The sequence below is a fragment of the Rhopalosiphum padi genome, chromosome 1 (assembly GCF_020882245.1).
Source record: "Rhopalosiphum padi isolate XX-2018 chromosome 1, ASM2088224v1, whole genome shotgun sequence".
Lineage (NCBI taxonomy): Eukaryota > Metazoa > Arthropoda > Insecta > Hemiptera > Aphididae > Rhopalosiphum > Rhopalosiphum padi.
Genome location: NC_083597.1, coordinates 87,037,899 through 87,064,855, shown reverse-complemented (window position 1 = coordinate 87,064,855; position 26,957 = coordinate 87,037,899). Strand labels below are relative to the sequence as shown.

The window sequence follows — 26,957 nt, the reverse complement described above, 5'->3', positions numbered from 1 at the left end:
CGAGTACTGTGCGCCGGTACAGTATAAATATAGTCATGATAAGGACCGCATTTAGAGGAATGGGACTTGTGGGAACTGCCACCCCGAGTGGCAGAGTTACTACGTTGTTGTATTTTAAAAATCATGAGTATAGGTACTTATATATATATTTAAAATAATGTGAAATTGAAAAAATGAAATCAAGAACTTTCAGTTTTAACTTTTCTCATAGTGACAGCAAAGTTTAAATATTTTTTTTTTTGGGGGGGGGGGAGGGAAATTATTTTTCCCCCGTGTGCGAAATGTATGTTTATATTATAAATGCGCGGCACTGATAACATATATTGTACCTACACATTTTATTATTATCTATCATTTAATGCGTACTACATAGAGTACACACACACTAAACGCGACTACAACTTATACAACAACGTGATGTAGTACGTCTGCGTATATATAAGCTCCGCCCCGGCGCCACGGACTCGTCGGTTGGCCGACGCGAGAAGCTACATGCTCCCTGCGGCCGTCCACCGATGGGCGCCCCTCCCTCCGAAAGGGTCGCACACAGCAATTTCACGTAAACAAATATTACACGACTCGTTGTTTTACTATTATTATCACAATCATCATCATCGGCCGCGGAGCACATTATAATATTGTACAACTCGTCTGTGCGCGGAACTACCAGTGCGCACGGCATTTCCGCACCGACCGCCGTCTAGCGCTACGCACCGATCGACCACCCATGTCGTTGTCGTCGTCTTCGTCAACCGCGGTCAATCAGGCCAGCTCGCTGTCGGACGGACTGTCTTCGTTGGTGTTGTCCAAGAGGTACCTGTCGTGCGCCAGACCGCCGCACGTGTACAAGCTGGAACGCGAGAACAATCTGCTGGACGGCGGCGGCGGCGATGGCGGAGGAATCTGCGAAGACTCGTCCGCAGTCGCCGCCGACTGTTGGCCGTCGACCGCCTGGGTATCGCCGCCGACCGCGTCCGCCGCGGTGCACGCCCGTTACGAGCCCTCCGACGTGTTCACGCCGCTGGTGTTCGAAGAGATGCAACCGTCGCCGTCACCGCCGTCGCAGATGTCCATGTGGTTACGGCCTGTGGAACGTTACAATCAGCCGCAGCCGCAGCCACCGCCGCCGCCGCCGCCGCCGCATCACCACGTGCAGTCGGCGTCCGGCGCGGGCAATACGCTGCAGCAAAGGCGCCCGTTACAGCACCTGCCACCGCCAGCACAATCGTCGCTGCAGCCGTCCGCCAAGACCGCGTCGGCCGCCGAACCGCAAAACCAAAACGGCAACAAGCCCGGCGACTTGAGTTGGCTGGTCAACTTTCAGGTGGCGTCCATATTCGAACCCACCTGTAACGGCGGTACCGCCACCGGTGGAAGTGGTGCTGGTCCAGGAGTTAATGTCATGGACACCGAATGGCCGGAGCCAGAGACGCTGAAACAGAAAAAAAAATCCACCAAATTAGATCAGAAACGTGAGTATATTTTTTACCGAACTTATGACCGAAAATACCAAATAAAACATTCAGGGTAAAAATTGTTCGTCCGTCTATGTAGGTGTCCCAAAACCGTACTAATATTATTATTACCAGTGGCGGCGCCAGATATTTTTTATTCGGGGGACAATACCGGGCCAAATTTTTTTCTGGTCAGGCATTTATGTATGGCTACTCGATCACCCATTAATTTGTTTATACCATATTTTCAGGAAATTATTGCTTAAAATGTTTTGGGTATAATATGTTATATTTTTACATAAATAATCAAAAATATACCTATTAGATAATTATCACAAATCTACATCAGTAAAACTTCAAATTCCTTCCGTTTTCTTTTATTTGTATGTTACAATACATATTTTTTTATTTTTTAATGTATGAAATTTTAGAAAGTGTATAGTTGGTAAATGGTAATTTAATTTTAGGCGTTTTAGCCCCTAATTATGACTTTCTAGTCTGTTCTATATCATCGTATTTCATGAATTTTAAGAGATGCTATAGATATGTATATTCCACGCCACCTTTAAAGTTTTAATTATGGTTATTTTTTCAATGGTTAATCACATTTTTTAATTAAAATCTCGTGTTCATGAGATTTAGTAAATCATTAATATTATAGGTTATCGGAATGAATACCTAGACTATATAAGTCATATTCTCTGCTTATGGTTACATAGTTACATATATAGTTTACTCTCACAAGATCTATAACTATAGTCTATAATATAGTTCATTATACTTACCCCAAAAGAAAAATATCTTATAGTAGTTCATTAAAATAGCGGTTCTCAAACTGTGGTACGCATACAACTAGTGGTACGCGGGAGGGGGGGGGCGTTTTTGAATAATAAACCCATTCAATATCATATCATTCATATCTTATTTTAAAAAACTAATAAATAAAAAATAATTATACTGTAGTTGTAATATTTTACTGCCTAATTATTTAAAAAAAAAATGTATTTAACTGTACAATTTGGATTTTGGATCGTTCAATGTTTAGTCATTAGTGGTACGCGACTGATTGATAATATACCTAAATGGTCCGTAAAAAAAATGTTTGAGAACTGCTGCATTAAAATAATAATATTTGAAAATCAAGTATAAATATTAAGTTCATATTCAATCAAATTGTTTTAGCTTCGTCCAAAATAAGCCGAAAACCATATAGAATGCCACCTTCGAGGTTAGATAAAGCCAATAAACCTGGATACACCTACACAGAAATGATTCATCAAGCCTTAATAGAAAAAAAAGAACTACCAGTAGCAGAAATCTATCAATGGATATCGTAAGTATAAATTATTGTATTTTATACTATCGATAAGATAAATGTTAAATTAAATATCATAAGTCCTAATCATATGATAATTTATAATTTATTGATAATAATTTTATATGTCAAATTAACTTAATTAAAATGCAAAATATTCTTAAATTTTCTTTTTTTTAAATCGTTACCTACTGTTGCACAACATGTAAGCACTCAGCACATCAGTAGGTATTTTGGAAACAACCGACTGTTGAGTGTAAATTTAACATAATAAGTACACTAGGACACTTGATAAAAATTCATTAAAATTATGTAAATATAATTTCAGTATAATAACTATAGAATACTCAACCTCGGTCTTATAACATCTTACATAATAAATAATAATAATATAATAAAATATCAACATATTAATTAGGTATCTATATTATAAAATCATTATGCGATCTGCATTCTGCAGTGATTATAAAAAGTAAACCCTTTTCATTCATGTTAACATGTCTTCACCACAATATTTATGTTCAATATTGTCCCACGTGTTTATTATGTAAATATTTTACTTGCATTGCGTAGTCATCAATTGACAACCACAACAGTTAAAACTCCCACACCCGTATATTTACAATAACGTCCCTCGAGCGTGCTAACACCAATTTTACGGTTCAGTGGCGAGGAATCGCTGTTTATATATCGCGTGACATTATGAGAACAAATATGAAGGTACGTAATATGCATACGATAGACAAGTGCATTTAGGGCTGTGTGCCTGTAAGGTTATAATACTTAAAATAAAAATGAGGTTTAAACTACAAAGTATAGCACCCAAGAGTATGACAATATATTTTAATTTATAAAATAATAAATAATAATGTTTTAAATTTCCAAGTTTTATATGCAATGGGTCTAGGTAAAAATAAACAAAAAATAAATTTTTGTAATTTTTAATAAATATAATTTAATTGTAGTAAACAAATTTTTTTTAAAGTTTTATAAGTTATAACTCCTAATTTTTAAATGAAATAGCATTATTTATAGCTTGTAAAATACCTATTACCTATTAATATTTAAAATACTAAATAATAAAATTTCAATTTTCAATACGTTGCAATATGTGGCTGAATGACTATTCAAATTTCAAACTGATGGTGTATCATGTATATTATTAATTTTATAAATTTAAAGTCCAAAAATTTTATTTAGTGTAAATAAAATAGACGTTATTATATATCATTGATTTTGACATGTTGAATAATCGTAGAATAAAATTTACTTTTTTGTTGTTTTGTCTAATCAGCTATATCTAACACTGTGGCTAATGCTCTCGGTCGGATATTAAACAAAATTACGTGTAAAGACAATGACTTTATCTACACTTTACTATCCTATTTTTTTTGAAGATAGATCAAAAATTAAAATATTATTGATAATATCGATTAATGATTATCCATATCATTGTGTATTTGTGTGCATACATACGGAATTAACTAGTCATATTGATATTACTCAACAACTAACTTGTTATTAAATGATTAACCAAAAAAATAAAAATGTTTATGTTTTGATAAAAAAAAATTGCTACCTGGCACCTTTGAACAACATGTCACCCGACATTTAGACCTATAGTATCTATAACAGTTAATTCGGCACTGCTAATGGCTATATAATAAGTTACGTACTTACTTGTAAATTATTATATGATAATATATTAACATATACTAAATAATAAATATATATTATATTTTATTATATTGCATTTTAATATGATGATCTGAGTAAAATTCGAGTATATTATTTAAATATTTAAATCGATTATTATAAATTATAATTTCCCATGACCCACACCCTCAAGTTAATATTAGCACAAAATACTTCTCCTTTAGTTTCACTTCACCTGTCTATAAATTTCCCTTGCCACGTGTTAGTGTTTCCTGTGTAAAACTGTTTTGGATAAGGGGGTTATAAGGGTTAATAATGGTTTCTGTCTATTTGCTTCCGTAATCAACCGGCCGTGAAACTTTTTACCTATTCCCACCCTGATGTATATAGATGATATTATACACAATAATGACGATTATAATTTTATTTAAATTATATCGTTTAAAGTTTTTATATATATATAATATGTATTATTAAGTTGGTATATTATATTACATATAGTGTAAAAATGACCTCATATAACGATGAATTTTTAATGTAAGGTTTGATTGCACTTATTTAAAAAAATATTTTTCCATACATTTTAGATTTAAATGCATTTTGTAATATTTAAAAATATAAATTCACAACAAGTACTTTGGAGTAAACTTTGACTAAAAAGTAACATGGCACACCATATAAACTATACACAAATTAAATTAAATTACCACCTATATTTAGACTTTTTCTTATTAAAATTCTAAACTAATATACTCTTTGCAAACTACTTCCTAATCTTATATTATAGCCTATATATTTGAATCTACAAAATACAAATTTGAGGGTCAAACTTAAAATATAAAAATAATCCAAAACAACATTTTCTGACGATTACGAATGATACGAAATGCCCCATTTTATGTCAAATTAAATCTTATTCATCTTACATCCAAGCTTACAAATTTATATTATATATTATACATTTTCACAAAATTTTTATCTCAACCAATTACTGGCAATACCCCAAAGATATTGGAAAGAAACTTGTGTCGTGACTACTTGTAAGTCGTAACCAGTTACCAGTATAATAGTAACTAAATATATCTATTATTTTATATCCATTTTATCTAAAATTATATCTTACGAATGCATTATACTGTATTTTAAAATTTCATACACTAATAAAAACATAAAATCAATTATATTTAGAGTCCAGAACTTGTTGTAATTGCATTTGATTTTATTATGTTCCATAATAATACTTTATAGTTAATGATTATTGTCCATTTTCACAGAAATTCGATTCATGAAAATATGAAATGTATAGAAGATAATGGTATTCAAAACTTTTGCTTTGACATTTTTGTAATTTTAGGAAATGTTGTGGTTTACGGCCATTCTTATAAAATACATTGCATTTTCGTTAATTTTTAGATATATTCAATACCCACCTTAAATATAAAATATATAACTTAAATTAATATGGAAATCGAAATGATAAAATAATTTTTCTGGTTTTTTATACATTTAAAATCATTAAATTCCTTTTTTTTCCTTAATTGGTCATAAAAAGCATACCTACAACTATTATACAAGTCATTCAAATAATATTATTTTACTTGTTAATTGTTTTAAACCAAAAGAAAACTCCGTTATAGATAAATTGTATTTACAAACTTGTAAGATAATCAATCACTGACTCATGTTAATGGAAATTGTATAATAGTTTTTATATATTAGAGTGCTAAACAGTGTCTTTAAAGTCTTCTATTTTCACATGCGAATTATTAACTTTAAGATACCTAAAATTTAATTTTTAAATATTTTACGTTTAAAAGTAGGTAGGTATTTAAATTTGAATGCAATATTTATTCGATGAACAAGAAATTATTATTAAATTATGTTTCTTATTTTATTTTAATAATTATATTATAGTAAAATTGTAATTTTGTGTTTTATTTTTAATTGTAGATAATAGATTATTCTTTGTGCATTTTATAAAAACATTTTTGTGTCTTCAAGTTCTAAACCCTAGTGTCTTGTGCATACGCCATACAGTATACTATCTAAGGATAATATCTACATAACTACATAAGTACATGACTATACATATTTCATATAGAACAATTATATGATTGCTGACGATATCTGACCACAAATGTAGATTTTTTTTTTTATTCTTCAATGCGACCAGTTTTGAAATAAAAAAAATGATTTTGTTTATGAGTATAGCGTGTGTATGTTACCTATGAGTGAAAATAACTCACCCCTACACACGTTTATTGTGTTCGTACCACCTTGGTACCAGGCACCCATTTGTGTTTCTTATAGAAATTAAAGAAATAAGGTTAACTTTACCGAAGTCACGGTCCCCTTTTAAACTTGCCGTTTGATATTATCCTATAACAATAGAGACCAGTAGACCATACCAATAATATTTGTAATTCTAATATAATTTCGACAATTCGACGTAGATCGTATACAATTTATCAGATTACAAATATTAACATTTGTCTGTTCAAATATTTGAATTAATATATGACTATAAATATATACTTAACTATAAAAACCTATACCTGTTAAATATAGTAGGTACCAATAGATCATATTTTTGTTAAACATTTATAACATATATAAGAAAATTTCTGGTTAATCGAATAGATATTCTAAATTACCTAATAGGGACTTAACTAGTAACTAGTAACTTGTATTTTAGGTTCTAATATCTAGATGAGGAATATAGGTAAATATTGATTTTACAAATTATACATGTTTATTTTTGTCTATTATCATGTTTTGAAGTAGAAAAAAACTTCAATTGTCCACGTTGAGAGTTTCTGGTGAAAAATTTGATTTAGCTGGTACCTACCTAGGAGGATTACAATAATAAAATCTCCAATAGTGATAACTTCCTACTTTTTTCATTTATATGGAAAAGCTATTTGAAAACAGTAGAAACTAGTATAAAACAATAGGTAATATATTATAGGCACCTACCTACTACTACATAGTATATGGACTTGACATTTTATCAAAATATATTTTATATTAGAATTTTCTTTACATACTTAATCAAACTGTCAAAATATTTATATTGTTCTTTAGCTATTTATACCATGAATTTATTATCATCATTATACATCATTATATTAGCATTGACTTTTAAGTTATGATATGATATAATTGATCTGATACTCTTTTTATTTAAGCTTTACAGCCCACGTATAGAGAATTTATGGATTGCATTACACCTCTTCACTTATTTCAGTCTTTGATCTTCTATTATTGACCTTTGAAAAATGTCGGTAAGATCTCATTTCACCCGTGGAGATTACAAGGCGACTATTGAGGCTTTTTTTATTCCGTTTTCTAGTTTACGTTTTATTTATAATACCTTTTAATTTTGAAACAAGGTCAGCCCATTATATTATTGTACTTTTCAAATAAGCACTAATGAATGAATTTTTGAAATAATTGATAAATTTCTTATAATTTGTTTGTCTGTTAAATTCTCTACTCTCTAGGTAGTCTCTATAAAGGATCATCAGACCATTCAACGTAGCATTATTATTCTTCATCTCCCTTGGCTTTAGTCACTGACTAGGTTTCTCAACTACACGTCAATACGGACGTATGATATTATATTGTAGTAATTAATAATAAAATAGAGATTTGCGTCATAATGTGTCATGTGATAATATTCACACAGGTACCGACAACCTACTACATTTATTCAACTTAACTTATGGGTTACGAGTATTACATAGTTATTAGTTATAACTAATATAACTAATAGTGGTAAAAATAAACTAAATAAACTCGAAATCAAAAAATATAATATTCATTTCAATTTTAACATGTTCATCACGCCTTGTTCAGTGTGAAAATATTATTAAAAAGTTTATTTAATTAATAATAAAGGTTATAACATTTGTAAAATTTACTATATTTGACGTCAATTTGTGAGGGGGAGGGTAAATTCCCTGTATTGCCTCCCTCACCGGGTACCCATATAGGTGCCCCGGTGTGCATGTATATTTATTAATAAATAATATGATTATAATGATCAATGATGAAGCGAATACAATGTTATGATCATATTCATATTTTAGAAATACCATCTTAACGACTAGGTACCTACGCTACGGCGCTATAGTCTACCCAAAAAGGCAAAAAACCAATGTCATAAGCAACGCGTTTAAAACAATACGATCATGTTTATAGGACACCAATTGCACCAAGGTATCATGATTGATGCATTGTCTATTACAGTAACCTAGGTACTCTATTATTACTACGGTTACCTAGGTACTTGTAATACTTGCATAGCTTAAATAACTGTTTTACCTCAATTCGAATTAGCTTACTCCAGGAATTATATGTACCTATGTAAACGGCTGTCATGGTTGTTAATTCAGTTTAATATAAATTTGGTTTATCTAAAACGGTTCAGTTAATTCACATTTGAAATAACTGAATAACTCCAGAAATACAAAAAAAATTATTTACCTATTTGGCTATATTACGTTTTGTCACAGGACGTTTGGTGCACGGCTACCAGGCTGTATTTTTATTACATTATTCATTGATTATATAAGGTTTAATCCAAAAATGTTTTTATAATTATTATTTTTAAAGTAATTCTTCAGTACTTAATATTTAAATAGTAAAGAAATAGTATCATGTTTAGAAATGTATTCAATGTTAGTTTATTATTTTTTGGTTAAGTAGGGTAATTATTTAATTATTTTTTACTGTTTAAAAATTAACTATAATATAATGCTAATATGCTATAGCTATTAATTCAGAGGGACCAACCTAACTTTATAATTGCCACAAACTCTCTAGTATTGACGCATAACGCTCAAATGGTCTGTGTATCGTGATAGGTAGTAAGTAAATATAATCGAAACTTATTAAAGTATTACACAGTCACATCAGAGCAAGTTATCCGTTATAACTATTTAAATGAAATACTCAAATGTATGATGGTTATTTAGAAACTACTTTTTTAATATTTTCTAATAATTTTTAGTACGCTATGACACTTATTTCACGAAGTTTTAAATGACATTGTTGTATTCCTGTCTTAGGCTCTTAGCGTAGGCAACAACAGACATAAATGATAAAGATTGTACCTATACCTATTATTATATTAGGTATAGCACCGAATTAAAATCGCTGGATAGACTGCTTAGACACATATTATAATCGGTAGAACATTTTTTTTGCGGTCGACTAGGAGATAATCAAATAGTTTGTTGGTAGTAATTAGTAAATATAGATATCTACTCGTATTATTTAAGTATTTAACATTTGACTATGGAAAGTTCACTTTTCAAGTTTGAAGCTTGAAGTTATAATGTGATTGTGATAGGTACCCAAGTGACTATTAGGTACCTACTATATATTATATTAAAAAATATTTGAAATCAACTAAATACTTAAAATACTAATATAAGTGACAAGTTACACATTCAAATCTACATATCTACATTCATGACAATAGAAAAATAATTTGTACCTATTTTGTATTTTAATAACATATTAATTTCCATCACTTTTACACAAACATATTTATTTACATAAATCTGGGTTTTAATTAATTAAATTATAAGTGTTTTTTTTAAAAGAAATATTTAAAAAAATAGTTAGGTAATAGATAAATTATTGTAGGTTCTTTATAAAACCATCTTCAAACTTAAGTTAAGAATAATAAAAACAAAATAACTATACGGTACACATATTTTAAATATTATTATGGTTTTAAAATATATTTATTTTGCAGAAGTCATTTTCCTTATTTCCGAGAAGATGATGAACGTTGGAAAAATTCTGTGCGTCACAATTTGTCCATTAATCCTAATTTCAGAAAAGGTAGAAAATCTCAAGGCGCTGGTCATTATTGGCGGCTGTGCAACATCGAAGAGAGTTTGGGCCAACGAGAGTATTCCATGGCAACTGAAGACGACACAACTTCGCCACAAGAGTCATCAGAATTAGAACAAGCTTGCAAATATTTAGAAGGCGAGCTACAACGAGATAGTTTGGAAGATGTAAAAATGATTCAAAATATCAACACAGAATTAGAGAATGGTATGTTTTTTGGTGTCTAGTCAACAAACAAATTGTATAACTAAATATTATTTAAAAAATATTTGTCTTAACACTCGATTAAGTTAAAATCAAAATGTGTATAAGTGCCACTTTGTACAGTACAATGTTTTGTTGGCATTTTATTAATTTATTTTTAAACAGATCTACTATATTTTAAATGTATAGTACGTATTAAAATTCAAAATATTTTACACAAAATTGGTACATTATATATAATTTGTATTGTCATTATTTACTAATACTATTCAATTATTCCTAATAAGTTCATTCAGTCATAACTTATTTTTTTAAATTATAACTGAAGCAAATTATTTGTTTATTTACTTAGCAAATAGTAATACATATATTTTTCATTTGGATAAAATGTTTTAGTTATAAAACATAGTTTAGGAATTATGTTTATACAAAACAACTTACTTCTAAGAATATTATAGTAATTTCATGAAGTTTCAAATGTTTAAGCTTTCAAGTACATAGTTTGTGGTTATCATTTTAAAATTGATGTTGACACCAAAGTAAAAATAATTATGTTATTGTTTTTTAATGTATTTGTTATTTAATTACAATTTTATTTTATTTTATTATGTTGTAGTAAAGAATAAAAGTCAATTTTATACATTTTTGTTTTTGTTTCAGAAATATATACCAATTCGTTTTTGATTTCCAGTCCATCAAAGTATGTAAACGAACAAATCAGTTTATCAAATAATGATTTTCATTCATACAGTGAAAACCTGTTGGAGGAGTCCATTGACTTTCAATATTACAATTTATAAATCTTCCGGCTCAAACTATCTTGGTTTCAAAAATTCCAAATTTTTTTATATATATATTTAAGACTGACCAACAGGTGACCTTTTTATAAAATTAATTTTACTACACGATTGATTAATTCCATCAATCCAGACACTCGAATTTGTTCAGTTTGCGTTTATGAAGCTTTTTTATGTTACCATTATGATGTAAATACATTTTTGATCATCCTGATTCTAGTCAATTATTTATTATTTAAAATAACTTGCTTACTTTTTTTTTTTTTTTTTTTTATATAGCAAAATACACTTATTATTGAATAGATTTAAATATAATTATTGAAAAGCATTTTTTTTTTTTTATAGATACTAAGATGTTTAAATTAATATCTCGTAAATAGTATTTCATATTTTTATATATTATAAAAAAAAAATGTATATAAAAAACATGTGAATTAAAACAACCTGATGTGTTTGGAGTTAGTTTGTTATGAATATTATTAAATAAATTTAAGATAGTTAGAAATTAACAGTGACCACGATCTTCAACTCGTTGTCTTGGTGCAGCTTTAATGATACAGTCAACACGTAAAATCATTTCAGCAGCCTCAGCTGCAGACACTAGTACTTGTCTTTTGACAACAAAGGACTCAGTTATTCCAATTTCTCGCATACATCCTAAAGTGCCTTTCTCCATATCTAAAATAAAACGTTTAAAATAATATAATACTAGAAAATTAAATATTAAAATATGATAACTTACCAAGACCCAGTGTAGTCTTTCCAAGAGCATGATTGGCTCTCAATTCATTGACAAGCTGTGCAGAATCTAAACCAGCATTATCGGCAATAGTGGTGGGCAAAGATTGTAAAGCCCGTGAAAATGCCTCCATGGCTACTGCTTCTTTTCCAGGTGTCTTAGCAGCTACAGCACTTACTGCATTTGCCATTAGCATTTCACTGCAACCCCCACCATACACAATGGTTGGCTCTCTCACAGTGGAAGATAATACACATAAGGCATCATGCAAAGAACGGTCAGCTTCATCAATAATTTGTTCGGTTGCACCACGAATTACGATGGTGCATGCTTCACCAAGAGCTACGCCAGAGAAACGTAACAATGTGCTTTCTCCAATCATTGTTTCTTCGATAAGTTTACATGTACCCAACTTGGCTATTGCAGGAGAATCGAATGTTGATAGAATCTCACCACCAGTTACTAGGGCTAATCGTTCAATACCATCAAAATCAGCATGTTCAATAGCCATAATACCAGCATCAGCAAAAAGTTGTTCAGGATAATTGTAGATCAATTGTCTGAAATAATAAAACAATAAATTTATCTAACTTATAAATCAAAACTTAGAATTGAACACTTTAGTTTTACTTCATTTTTACACATATAAGGTTATTTACCAGTCTATTTTCAAAATACTTTAAGGGGCCACTACTCCAGCATTTTTTTTCTCTGTCTATCTCTCACATAATATAGGAACAAAGATACTCTGTATTTCCACGATTACGACTTTCTGATTCAATTTAGGGCAAAAGCACCTACTATATATTTTATAAAAAAAAAGTAATTCCTGTACATTGACCAGATAGATTTTTAATATTTACAATTTTGAATAAATCATAATGGTTAAAAATTATCAAAATTATTTTAAATTAAAACATGTTTATATTTATAAAAAATATAAATATTAAAAATCTATCCGATCAATGCACAGGAAATACTCTTTTTTTATAAAATACATAAAAGGTTCTTTTGCCCTAAACTGAACCAGAGTAGTAATCGTGAAAATATATTATGTGAGAGATAGACAAAGAAAACAAATGTTGGTGTAGCGGCCCCTTAAGTTATTTTATAAATTTTCCTTTTTAAGAAATTATTAGAACTTTGTAAATTGTAGATTAGTTAACAAAATTATCATACCTGTAAAATGAACAAAAAAAAAAAATGACTTATAGTATCTAATCTCATTTTTGAATATGACACAAAATACACAGGTTTATTAATAGTTTAAATGTTTACAAGTTTTTAAATAATATTGAATATCAATTTAATATTTGAATTTTATCAATATAGATGTGGCCAAGAGCACCCAAACTTCTTTTGCAGAGTGTTGTAGCTTAGCAAAACACAGTATAAAAACTGATGTCATATAGAATCAATTTTTCACAATTAATTTATTTCGAGAAATATTATTATATTATAAGACAATTTTATATTACCTGTTAATGAAAACATTGCATTCGTGAGAAAGTATTTTTCCTATTTTATCTTTCATTTTTTCTTTTTCTGCTAATTCAAGCTCAGCCACTTTGGCCATAGAATCAACTTTAATACGAGAACCAAATACTTTAATTTTATCTGTATCCATAGGAGTATTGGCAATAAGTATACGGGCATTTTCAATACGTTTAGGCTGATGTTGGCCCGGTTTTTTGTCAAGAAGAAAACCTATTAAAAAAAATTAATAATTATTATGTTTTATTTGATTATGTTTGTTAAATGTACTTACCTTCATCTAAAAATGAATCTTCTAAACATCCACCTTTCAGCTTAATAATCTGTATGGCTGACAAATTACCAGAACCTTTTAGACGCAAAATTGCATCAACAGACAATTTAGCGAAATGTTCTTTGTGCTGAGATAAAATTTTTGAACTTAAAGTTGTGCGAGCAATATTCAATAAATCTTCACGGAATTTAGCATCATTTTTACTATTGTCCATTGTAGAAGCCTGTAAAGCTTCATGTGCAATGGTTGTTGCTTTTCTCCATCCAGATATAATTACTTGAGGGTGAATTTTTTGATCAACCAGTTTTTCTGCTTCTCTTAACAACTCAGCAGCTAAAAAAAGAATAAAACATCAGCCTTACAATTAAATTATTATAAGTAGGACTTGAATAAAAAAAAATGATGAGGAATACAAAAATTTACCTAATGTATAATATAATCTTAAAAGACTTATGAAGTTGTTGAAAATGTTTTTTTAATTTAAACAACAAAACTTGTCATGAATTAGGTAGTTAATAATTAATATTTTTATAACCTTATAAATGTATAAACATATTGCAAAATATAAATTTAATTATTATTAATGTTTAAATAGATTTAACATATAGCCCTAAAATAACTAATACATTAGTCAGACTTAAAATTTATCAATTATCAGTTAATTATATATTAATTATTGTTTTCAGCTACTGTGATAAAAAATGAATAGTTTTGACAAGAAAGTAAGACTCTAAATATTATAAAATTTAAGTTGAACCGTCATATGTTATTCGTAAATTAAATTCATAATCAATTTTTTATTTTCAAGTATTCAAATACTTAACACAAAGTTTTGTCAACATAAAAGATTCATTTAATTATACATACATTTATGAATTAAATCATAAATATAAAAAATATAAAATATATTACCTAGAACAGTAACAGATGTGGTACCGTCTCCAACCTCGCCATCTTGAACCTTTGACATATCAACTAATATTTTGGCAGCTGGATTATCAACTCCAATATTTTTCAAAATTGTTGCACCATCATTGGTGACTTCAACTTTGGCATCCATTCCTCCGCGGCCGGCTGATATGAGTATCTTGTCCATTCCTTTTGGACCCAATGTGCTTTTGACCAAATCACCAATGGCGATGGCTCCAATAAAACTGGACAAGCGAGCATTTTCACCTTTGTCTTCTTCGGCTTGATTTTTTAGAATACGTACTGGATTTAAAGAAACCTTTATTGGAAGAAAATATCCAAATAATATTACTAAGTACTCTTAAAAAAACGCCTACATAAAACACTAGTTTTGGTAGGTTAAGTGAACACACGAAACAACAAACATTGTTACTTACCATTTTGGCGATCTATAGAATAATGTTAATACTATACGACGAATAGAAACTATGCCGGAAAAACGGCTATTTTGATTTTAGAAAAATATCAAAAACTCAGTACTTTAATAATTGTTCACTAATATACAAAATCACAACGAGGTATTACAAATTGTAATAATGTATGGTCGACCGGTGGTGGGTGGTTACTGCATTTGGTTGGTTTAGCTTTAGATTATCACTGCATCATTATCAAAGATTGTAGTAGGTCACGGATACCAACTTAATATAGCAATGTATAGTACCGGGAAATTTGAAAACAAAACGCGCCATTTTTTAAATTAATATACATATTGGCTTCCAGAGACTACGATTTGACCGATTCGAGTATAAGATCTAAGTTAGATTTCTTCATATTTGTAGGTACTTGTATCTGTTCTATTTTATATGATATTATGGCGACTGTCTATGATAATCGGTGACTGACCATCATCTAAGCATACATTGCACATATAGACTTTTCTACTATCGCATCACTACCAATGTTTCAGAAAAATTCTATACATGAAAAAAAAAAACTATTGTGATTCCCATGGAATTTTAATCGCTAGACAAACACGGTCGTTGATAATTGGTTTTGATGTCAAGTTTTTTTAGCAATTAAAACCAATAATATACCTTATGTTTGAAAAAATTCCGACAAAAAATTAGTTCTCTCGTGGCTCGATAGTCGTATGAACGTATAAATTTCTAAACGCATATGTCTCTCCCTTAAAATTTGACTAAATAATAATTCTCCAACTATGCTCAGATGCGTATACGAATAATTACAGTCATGTATAGGTGTATACAAGTGGATAGTTTCAAATATAGTTTTTGAAATAATGTTAGTGACAAAAAATCACCTTGTATAGTATAAGCGCGTACAACTCAAACAAATATACATTTTTTAATGTTTATTTTTATATCCATGCATCATATTATATTATATCAAGTAACATGTATGTATATATATTATATACAGTTTAAAGACAAGTAACAGCAGTTTGCAAAATAACGAATAACAGTAATAACAATTATATTTACCTCGAAATATTGACACCAACGACTGATGTTATTATTACATCTAATGTAATCGAAATAATTATAATTTGATATATCTGCTCGTATATGGAGTGATAGTAATATTATATTATTATATTTATTTATATTATATAATACATGCGTATTAATGTATTATAGCTAGGTAATAGATACTATATATACACAAGTTTACATTACGATTTACGAGTATCATAAAAAATTAAAATGTAATGAACATTTTTTATACAAAACAGAATTATTGAATAATTTTTCGATAAAAATTACTAGTGTTATTTTTAAATAAACACTGAAAAATTTAAATAAAGTTATATATACAATTATATAATGTTATATAATATACTAGAAAATAATAAATAATAATTTTTTTCGTCTACGTGTTGACGATCTCCTGCCGACCATAGATGTGTTGCAGTCATTTCATATGGGTACTTATTAATTATTATTTATTATAATATTATGGTATCTATATACACAATTTACACTATCGACCTAACGATATTTATTAAAGGTCGTCGGATATAATCCACAATATTATACAAATTGAGTATTCCTCCTCCATTGCCGGGCGTACCTATACGGTTCAGAGTTCAGACTGTTCAGAGATTGACTTCGCGAAGTTTTACATGGTTGTCCAGCACTTCGGTGAACCACTTGCGCTTGGCCGGTTCGGCGACGAACGTGGACACGACCTTGAGGTGCAGCCCGACCACCGACTGGTCGTCCATGAGCGCGACGATCTCGTTGCACAGCTCCGGCCGGTTCTTGAGCGCGTACAGGCTGACGTACGTGTGGCCGTTTTTGGACTCGACCTGCAGATTGGTGTCGACCCATTTCTCCACCGCGTCTGACCCGACGCTCAGCACCTGTCCCTGATATTCGGTGTACACCGGCGACAGCAGCAACGCCGTGTCCGATTCCGAACAATTGTTGAGCACGCACTTGTAGAACTTGTTGTAGAACACCGGCAGATACACCAACACCTGCGCGGAACAGACAAAACCGTATATAGTATAGGTAGTGCGGTTATTAGGTATATTATATAGGTTAATATGTGTGCAATATACATAATACTTTATCGTGGTTTGTCGTATAGGTACACGCTACCTATCTCAAAATCAACACCTACGGCATCATGCAGAGGACATCATAATATTTACAATTACAAACCAATAAATTATAATATAAAAAATTGTATTTAAGTATAACATTTCTGCGTATTATAGTCGCCGTTTAGTTCTATATGTGATATTTGCAGTAACGATTAACGAGGCACGAATTTTTCCACATCCTCTCTAAAAAATTCAGGCGATGCCAGTGATGGCTTACTCCGTTCGTACGGGATCTTCGCTGTTTGCAAAATCGTGTGTTTCGATTAAGAATTTCATCGCTGGGAAAAGGTACTCATTTTAATGGAACGCGTTACGTAACCTAAGAAGAGTAATGCAAAGTAAAACGCGTGAATGTTTACCAGTTACCAAAGGCGTTTGCGAAAACCCACGACCACACACTGTTACACTTGTACGCACAACAACTGTAATTGAAGGCGAGTTTGAGTTATTTTTTATCATCCGTCCTAAAATCTCGACTTAGCACCGAGCAATGAATACCTTTTCCAGAGATAAAATCGTGAATCCTATCACAATATTTTGCATACAACAAAAGCCCTATGAACGGAGTAAACCTGCAATGGCTTGGAACACCAACGGCATCATTCTTTAGAAAGGCCACGGTAAAACCGTGCAGCATTACAAAAAGTACAAAGAATTTAATGGAGACTACGAAGAAAAATAAAACTCATACTTTATACTTTTATAGTATAATTAATTATTTTTTATTTTATTTTTATTTTTTAAATGATAGTCTATTCTTTTCCAAGAGATAATTTTGAGATAGTCCCCGTTTTATATATTATAATCATAGGCACAATTTGAGGGGGGCTTGGGTATGTTTGACACCTCCAATTTTGAAATTAGCAACAGAAAATTGTTTCATGTTAATTTAGATTTTAATAGTAACAGGTATCCATAACCTCAAGATGACAAGATAACATTATAAAAAAAAGATAGAAGAGCTTCAGCACCCTCAGTTTTTTCATTGAAATTGCGCCCCTGATTATAATTAATAATATACCCTATGTGTAAAAAACTATTGGTTTACCTTATTTAAGTATGGATACTTTTACAACGCGTAAATAATAAATATATAATACTTTAGATATGTATCGTAAATATATTCTGTATAGGGCGTTTCAATGTTTATGTTTCTACAACAAATGTTAATATTATTATTATAGGATGTAGGATTGTAGTATGTAGGACCTACATATCGTAATGGACGATAATTATATTCGATTTAAATTTAGTATCCATGTACATTGTTCGTAATCTAAACTTTTTGCATCAAATTGCTATATACTTAATAGTTAATAGCTATAGCATATTCCATGAATTATAATCATAACAGTGTGATCATCATATGTATAAATCGCTCATTAACATAATAATTAATAACACACACGGTCGTGGATATATTTATGCCTTTGATGTTATTATGTGTTTAATAGTGATGAATTTAATAATTAATAAATTAGTTCGTTTAAATTCACGTAATTAGATGATAAGATTAATAATATGAAAAATAAATATTTACACAGGGCATGGATATGGATATAAAATGATAGTTATAAACACCTAATAATAGTAACATTTATCATTGAGGAAATTTCAATGTAATGAATATTATTTTATATTCTAAAGTAATGAAACTTTTGATTTTACGATGAAATTTAATTATTTCTAAAAAGGTTCATCATCTACCTGACTCTCAAATAAATTATAAGGCGTTTTTATAGCGGTGATTTTAGATTACATGTTGTTTTAGTGCAGAGGTGGCCAAACAGGTCGATGGTGACTCCCTTTCACATTTTCTTGAAGTTTTGAATATTTTTTTTTTTATAAATTTGTGTATTTTTGTTTAACCCACGAATACAAAAATTATATTTAAAAAAAGGCAATAAATAACTATGAAAAACGATATTATACACAATATACACTGATATATCGAATAGCTTTTTGCTACATTGCTACATATAATAGGTCCGTTGGTTATACATATAGGTTAATTAAATACACATAATAATCATAAGTTAAAAGTAATAATTCGTAATCAAATATATTAAAATACGTATTGTGTATGACTGAGAAATTAACCGTACTTATAAGTGTTACACTCATAACGCATGTATATACAAAATATATTTTTGTTTATTGACAACCCTTTTTTTTTTCGTCGATCGCAACAACCTGGGAAAACTCAGAAGTCGATCACAAGTCTATTAAAGTTGGTCACCCCTGTTTTAGAGGAAAACATGATAAACATAGAAGATGGCAATCAAGACAAATCTAGAATCTTTACTAATTTTAAACTATATCTGCTCAGCATACATTGAATTACGATTAATCGAGTTATCATCGCAGTTTTGGAATTTAAAAAATCCGTTGATCATTAATTATTATACATTTAATTATGTAAGTATATATTTTTTGTATTAATGAAGATGGTTAATTTTAAATTATCATAGGTACTTATAGTTCACTAATTCCTATAGTTATACCTGGAAAACAGTATCCCCTAATGTGTATTCATCAATATAATGCGATCCATGCTCCGTAATAAAATCCGTCACCATTGATTCTATACCAATAGACATACATTTAAATTTGTCGGATATTGTTGATTTTAGTTCTGCCAATTGTGTAAAGTTGTCAAATGTCTTAATTCGTTTCACTGGTCGCCTATAAGACACAATTACGAATTTTTGTCCGAATCCCATTGCTATATCAGGTACGCCAAAACGTTCGGATACCATATGCCGTGATCTACTTGTTGTCAACAGTTTCCATGGTTTATCGGCTAAATCGACTTGAAACCCATCAAAATATACGTCAAATAGGCAGTCCAAATCGGGACAAAATGTGATGTTTAGTAAATTTGTATGATTTTTTGTCACATTTAAAACTTCACTGAAAAAAAAAAATATTTTTATTAATTAATATAAATATATTTGATAGATACTCGGTAAATAAATAAAAGAATAAAAAATAAAATTATATCGGTATTATAATACTCTACAGTCTACACTTTATAATATATTATATATTTATAAATACGCAGAACACGTAATCAGTGTATACTGATTTTGTGGTTATCGATCTATATATTTTATGATTCATTCTTTTTATTTACACGACTAACACGACTACGTATATAGGTGTATCATGCATAAAAATATGTATTGATTTTTCAAAAGTTTTTATCAAACCTAAAAGATAATTAAAAAACTATATCAAAATTCAAAACGCCTATAAATAACATAAATTTTATTGAAATTTATAGTGAGGAAAGAAAATGATAATTTAAATTGTTATGGAATATTAAAATATTTTTACAGTTAATAGTCTTAATATAATCACAAAATATGAAAAACTATTATTTTAGGTTTAAATATTCAATTCCGTCAATTTCAAATGCCCATAAGAGCTGTATGTTACTATATGCTATTTCTTTTAATTTCCAGTAATTAAAAGAATGAGAAATCTTGTATAATATTGTCAAAGCTTAGGTGTTAAAATTGATATAAATTGTATTAATTTTTAACTACAAAATAATTTGAAATTGTTTGTAATTTTGATGAATACCATAAAAAATAAAACTTTGAACTTATGAGGTATCTAAGTATCTTGTATTAAAATGTTCAAGGTTTTAAAAAAAAAAAATTATCATGCATTAATCAAATTTAAATTAAAAATGTCTATAGATAATATTATATAAAGAGATACAATATTTTAAAATATATCTATATCATAATATCAAGTAAATACTAATATAAATATTTGGTGAAAAATATGTCTCTATTAGAGTTGTTCTTTTTTTAATCACAAGAAAATAAAAACAAAATCGATGATGTTATAAAAAAATATTTCAAATTTTAGTTTTAATATTAAAACTTCTAACTCGAATCTAGATCCAATTTCTTACTAGAAACCACCCTCAAAACACCCCAATCAAAGCACTTTTACTGCTCTAAAAGGTAATAATAGATACAAAACCCATATCATTTTAAAGCCAATACATTTTCATTCCTTCGAAATAAATTTTACTGATCATATTGTATAACTTTTTTTTTATATTACAGTGATTTTTTTTTATTTAAATGTACTTAAAAGTTTCATTATTTGTTTCACACAAACCTGTGTCTGTAATATTACTAACTTATCTTTACATAGAGTCACAAAAAAAGAAGGTATCCCTTTTTATTTAAATGTTGCAAAATTTAACGTAAACTGGTATTTGGTGGAAGCTAATTTTCACCTTTAATTGCTAATCTACTATTTATTTATCTTGTTTCTTATGTTTACTAAATAAAGGCCTCTAAAATATTTCTTCAACGGAGTCTCAAATATACTTTTTTTTATAATATTATACTTTATATATTGATAAAACGTAATAACTTAAAATCCTGACAAGCGTAAATATTTTTCAAATAATGACTCGTTAACAATATTATATAGGTTTAATAATTGTTGGATACCTAGTTTTTGTAAACTAAACAATATCCGTACATAAAATGTAAGACATTATGTTGTATAGACTAAATTAATACCAAACCAAAAGAATGATAGTTCTACAAAAAAAGTACTTTTCTAATTTCTTATCTTTGATTTTATGTCTGGTTAGTGAATATAGTGGTTATTCAACTATAGTCCAGTCGTTCAGAGGTCTTCAAAGTTCAAACCAATGCCGGTGATGGAATACATTATAAAATTTGAGTGAACTGCTTAATCATTTTACACATTGATAATGAATATAATATACGTACTTCTAAAAACTAGGAGCCTTATATGAATTCAACGTGTTTGTGTATATGGCAACAATATAACAAAATGTATATACATACGCATTAATAGGAAAAATTATCAAAACTGATCTGTGGCTCACTGTGAAAAATATTGACCCGTAACGGTAAAACACCACATGATATGTATAATATATATATAGCGTATTAATCCTACAAGGTGTGCCGCGGTCGTTTCTATAACATGTTCTATATCTATATCTATATATATATATAGATATGTAATTATAGTTGATTTAGAATAATAGGTACCTAATACCTATAGCCTTTTATGGATGCTCTAGTGCAGTAGTGTACGTACAATTGCAATTATAACTTATACAAGTCATATTATAAAATGTGTAGGAATAGGAATTGTTTGGGTTCCTCACCCACTTATTTACACTATAGGTATATAAAATATAGCAATATAGTATATCTAGAACTTTTGATAGTAGGAGGGGTCCAAGAGTTTGTTTGGGGTTTAACGGCCGCTATACACCTAGTAATAGTTTGGGATGGGCTGTATCAATGATCCATACTTCATCGAATAAACAGTAATTTAATTATTTTTTATAGTTATATTATAATTATATATTACAATATTGAAGGGTTTAATATTTCCATTACTATATAATAACTTGTCTATACCACTTGTAACCATCAACATTTTATACCAGGATATTTCATTTACTGATCTTGTTATTTTTATTAACAATATTCAATAGAAGTCTTATACTCTTATTGAGCTTTAAACTTCTAATTTCGCTCTAACACTATAGCCTATATTACAATAAGAATAATGACATACATACATACTAGAGTAATGAGTATATTGTGTACGGCATATCAACATTAGAAATAAATATAATCAAATAATTACTGATAAATTTTTATTTATAAAAATGTCAATGAAGTATATTATATTACACTAATATTAAATCGCTAATATTTGGTGCTCTAGACATTTGTCTGATATACTCGTATTACTTTAATACGTTAAACCAGCCTTGATTTTTTAGTTCTTTGAAATCTATATTATAATGAATATCTCCGAACAATCTAGATAATACATAATATTGTGATTTGTGGTAATTCATAAATCAGTTAGGTATACATTTTTTATTCAATAAATTTAAAGAATTTTCGTGATTATCAATGAAATAGCCAAAATACATTACGTAGCTACTCCTAATTCAGAAGTCTATGTGATTCAAGCTATATTCGTTACTTATAACTCTACAGCAGAATAGTTATCTAAATACTTTTCCACTTATTTATTTATAATTATAATAATACTTTAATATGGTTATCTGTATGGCCTGTTGCGTAGATAAAATAATCTCTACAGAATCGAAACTAACAAACTGGCAATTAATTTATGTAAAATCAGAGGATAGTAAAAAATGTATTGTTTCATATAATTGCGTTTAATTTAATACATTTATAAGTAGACAGTATTAAATATATAATAGTTATAATAGGCCTAAAGATAAATTTATCGATTCTTATAGTACGTATATGCTATTTTTACTACATGAGGTTAAAACTGCAAATACTGATAATACCTAGGTATAGTATGAGGTTAGTTATCGGATGAGAGCAATAAGGTCATTTATACTATACTTAAAATGAGTAAATATAATGTATACGAATTTATAACAAAATATAAATATAAATTATTATTATTAGGTAATTAATTATTTAAAATTTAAATAAATAGTTGAAAGAATAACATTGAACAAATATTTGGCTTTAAATAAAACGAAGAAAAATATTAACGTTCAAATTTTAACATATAATAATAATAATGTAATTTTTTTCAAATATTCTATAAATTCTACTAGGGTAATATTTATTGCGATTGGTTAACCACATTAATCGTTAGTGGTACCTATGTTTAATGCATTGACAAGGTTTTATAGTAACAATATTTTTATTTTAAATTTTCATGACATATAATATCATAAAATTATATTTTTTCAACACTTTTGTAAATAATCACAATTACGCTTTATTTATAATACTTTTTTCATATTTTGTTCTTTTTATTGCTTATTTTTAACGAATGTTTATATATTTATGAGTCCTTTCAAATATTATTCGTGAATAATTTTGTTTCCAAATTTTAATTATGTGTAGAGTAAATTATACAAAAATATAAAAGTAAACGTTTTAAAACACATATATTATATACAACTACTATAAGTAATTAGTAAAGTCAAGGTAAATAGCCCTTTATGTATTATATACTTTACACTTTTACAGTTTAGTGACCAAATCCACAATATAGGTACAAAACGGTAAACATTATAATTATTATTCTGCTATAGTGTCATTTTAGTATAGTCGAACCATTACTTAAAGGTTATAGGTAGGTCGTAGGTATACCTAAAACGGCTAAAACGTATGAACAACTGAATTTGATTTAATATTCAATATTTTTCATTTTGTTTTCTAAATAAAGATGTTCGATAGTAGTTATATAGCATGTTGTATAATTTTTTCCTATGACCATTTTTTTTCTTTAACTAATTTCAATTAATAGATTTTAGTTTTTGTCTATTTAGTATATTATTATTTATTATAGACAACTATTTTAAAACACAGCTTATTGTTATCATACTACCTAATAATAATAATAATATATACTAAAGAAAGTTTGACACGAGCATTTATTTCCGGGATAAAATTTAAACACTTGTTCTCATACAATTAATTTATTTTAGTTCAATTATAATTCATAATTATGAATTCTACAACAATTTCAATTTTATTTCATTTTTGTAATCAGGCGTGTGGTATTTGGTCATGGTGGGTGACGTAAATGCGCGTATACAGTTCCTAATTCTAATTTTACCACGTTTCGCGTAAATGTACGTATACAGTCTATCTTAACAATTCTATAGACAATTAATAATCAATCATTTGTACGATTTGTAACGAATCGTTGTAGTAATGTAGCGATAGTGTTATTATCGTGAATGAAAGTGGCGTGTGCGTGCTTTTACCAACACAACCTTTACTTAACGTATGTGTATTATAGACTGTAGAATATAGACATAATTATAGACATAGACCTATAGATTAAAACTAACCTGACATAGTACTTTAATAGCATATTAATATGTACGAATAAACCTACGTCTTATCCTGTAGTTGGTCAATAATTCAATATAACATTATAACGTTTGTGTTAGACGTGAGTTTTCATTACCTATGCTATAGTCTTCAACCAGACTCCAACTGAAATATTTAATTATCGGACAACTATTTGCTGACATTTTATACTAAGTTTAGACACTACATACATATATATAACTATATTTATAGAATCTTCAATCTAGAGTCCTAACTCATCTTTCCCACAGTTTCTAATTCACGTAAAATAAACTACCCCCGCACAGTTATACATCTAGATATATTAGTCATGTTATTAATCATTAATAAGGTTTATCAAAGTGCATATTCTTACAATTCTAACATTTTCAATAATTACGTTAATGTTACTTTGAATAACAAATATTTTTGATTGCAAATTGAAGCTATAATATAATACTAAGATTTTGAAGTACCTGAATAGTGAGTAGTACATTTTTATTATTCCCGAATAATTAATGAACATCATTACATTACGGTATTAACTTAACCAGCTATTTTTTTTATTTAATCAACGTGGTGATTTCAAGTTAATTTTGTATAGATATATCTAGATTAAGATCCATAACCTACATAGTTACCCAAAGACTTTTCTTTTAACGATCTTCGGGCCGAAATTTAAATAAATAACAACGAAATCATCGAAATTTCGAATAATTTTTTTTTTTATCACAATAGTTATAAAAAACAGGGCTATAGCTAATACGATTTTCGAGCTCACTCACGTAAAACGATCGGCGCCTTCGATTATGTCGTGCGTGACCATCTCCTTGGTGTTGGACACGTCGCCGTACAGCACATCGCCAATGATGCCGAACCGCTGGAGCACGTCGACACCGCGACCGATGTCCACGTTGCCGGCCGCGTCCACGCGGACGGCCGCCCGCAGCACAAGCAGCAAGACCGCGGCGACGGCCAGTGCGTCCATCGCGGTCGTCGGATCCGTGAAGTGGCACCGGTTGACGTTTGCCGTACCGACGTTGGCGTCCGTCTCACGGTCGGTCCTCGGATATCGCCGCGCTCAGCAGTCTGCGGCAGTGTGGACGGCGCCGTCCATCGCGTCCGGTCGGCGGCTCGTACGATATATATATTATATAGGTACGATAAAAACTATGTACCTATATAGGTATCGGTATACGCGGCGAATGCGAGACCGCCAAGCGGGGGAGCGCGCTAACGTTGGCACTAAGCGGCGATTCTGTGCGTACACGAGCACTGCAGCGCCGTGCACATCACTCGTATACCGGTATTAATAATATAATAATATTAAAATATTATATTATCATCGTGCACGCTATGGAGCGAAAACTGAATGAGATATAAATTATTATTTTAGTTTGGACGGCCGACGGGAATTTATTATTATTATTATTATTTTTGTTATATCGTCGTGTGCGTGCGCGCCGGAACGTTTGAGTCACCGCTCGCACCTTATCGTCGGAGGTGTATTCGTTAAACAATCAAAAATACAACGCTATTATCGCGCGCTCGCTCTCGCTACATCGGCGTGCGTATACAATATAATTATTATTATTTTATCGGAAGATAAACCCACCGCCGCCTCCGATATCATCGTACCTTGGTAGCTATTATGTTACATTGTTATTATTATTATTATTATTATTAGGTATAAATGGTATAATCACACATAGCATGTGCGCGCGAACCTTTATAT

At 29.5% G+C, this 26,957-nt stretch overlaps 3 protein-coding genes across 3 annotated transcripts; 1 reads left to right on the top strand and 2 right to left on the bottom strand.

Annotated features, from left to right (window-relative positions):
• Positions 1–594: 594 nt before the first annotated feature.
• LOC132931611 (forkhead box protein O1-like) lies at positions 595–11,520 on the top strand. The gene is made up of 4 exons (XM_060997488.1): positions 595–1,472; positions 2,637–2,787; positions 10,193–10,500; positions 11,158–11,520. Exons 1-4 carry the CDS (start codon positions 728–730, stop codon positions 11,295–11,297), a joined length of 1,344 nt encoding a protein of 447 aa, XP_060853471.1. The 5' UTR covers positions 595–727; the 3' UTR covers positions 11,298–11,520.
• A 151-nt stretch (positions 11,521–11,671) lies between these two features.
• LOC132931610 (T-complex protein 1 subunit beta) lies at positions 11,672–15,339 on the bottom strand. The gene is made up of 6 exons (XM_060997487.1): positions 15,148–15,339; positions 14,714–15,029; positions 13,802–14,134; positions 13,512–13,740; positions 12,037–12,593; positions 11,672–11,972 (listed from the first exon to the last, which is right to left on the bottom strand). Exons 1-6 carry the CDS (start codon positions 15,148–15,150, stop codon positions 11,800–11,802), a joined length of 1,611 nt encoding a protein of 536 aa, XP_060853470.1. The 5' UTR covers positions 15,151–15,339; the 3' UTR covers positions 11,672–11,799.
• Positions 15,340–16,067: 728 nt separating this feature from the next.
• LOC132917418 (torso-like protein) lies at positions 16,068–26,708 on the bottom strand. Its single transcript, XM_060978149.1, has 3 exons — positions 26,008–26,708; positions 19,844–20,252; positions 16,068–17,210 (listed from the first exon to the last, which is right to left on the bottom strand). Exons 1-3 carry the CDS (start codon positions 26,208–26,210, stop codon positions 16,827–16,829), a joined length of 996 nt encoding a protein of 331 aa, XP_060834132.1. The 5' UTR covers positions 26,211–26,708; the 3' UTR covers positions 16,068–16,826.
• Positions 26,709–26,957: the final 249 nt, after the last annotated feature.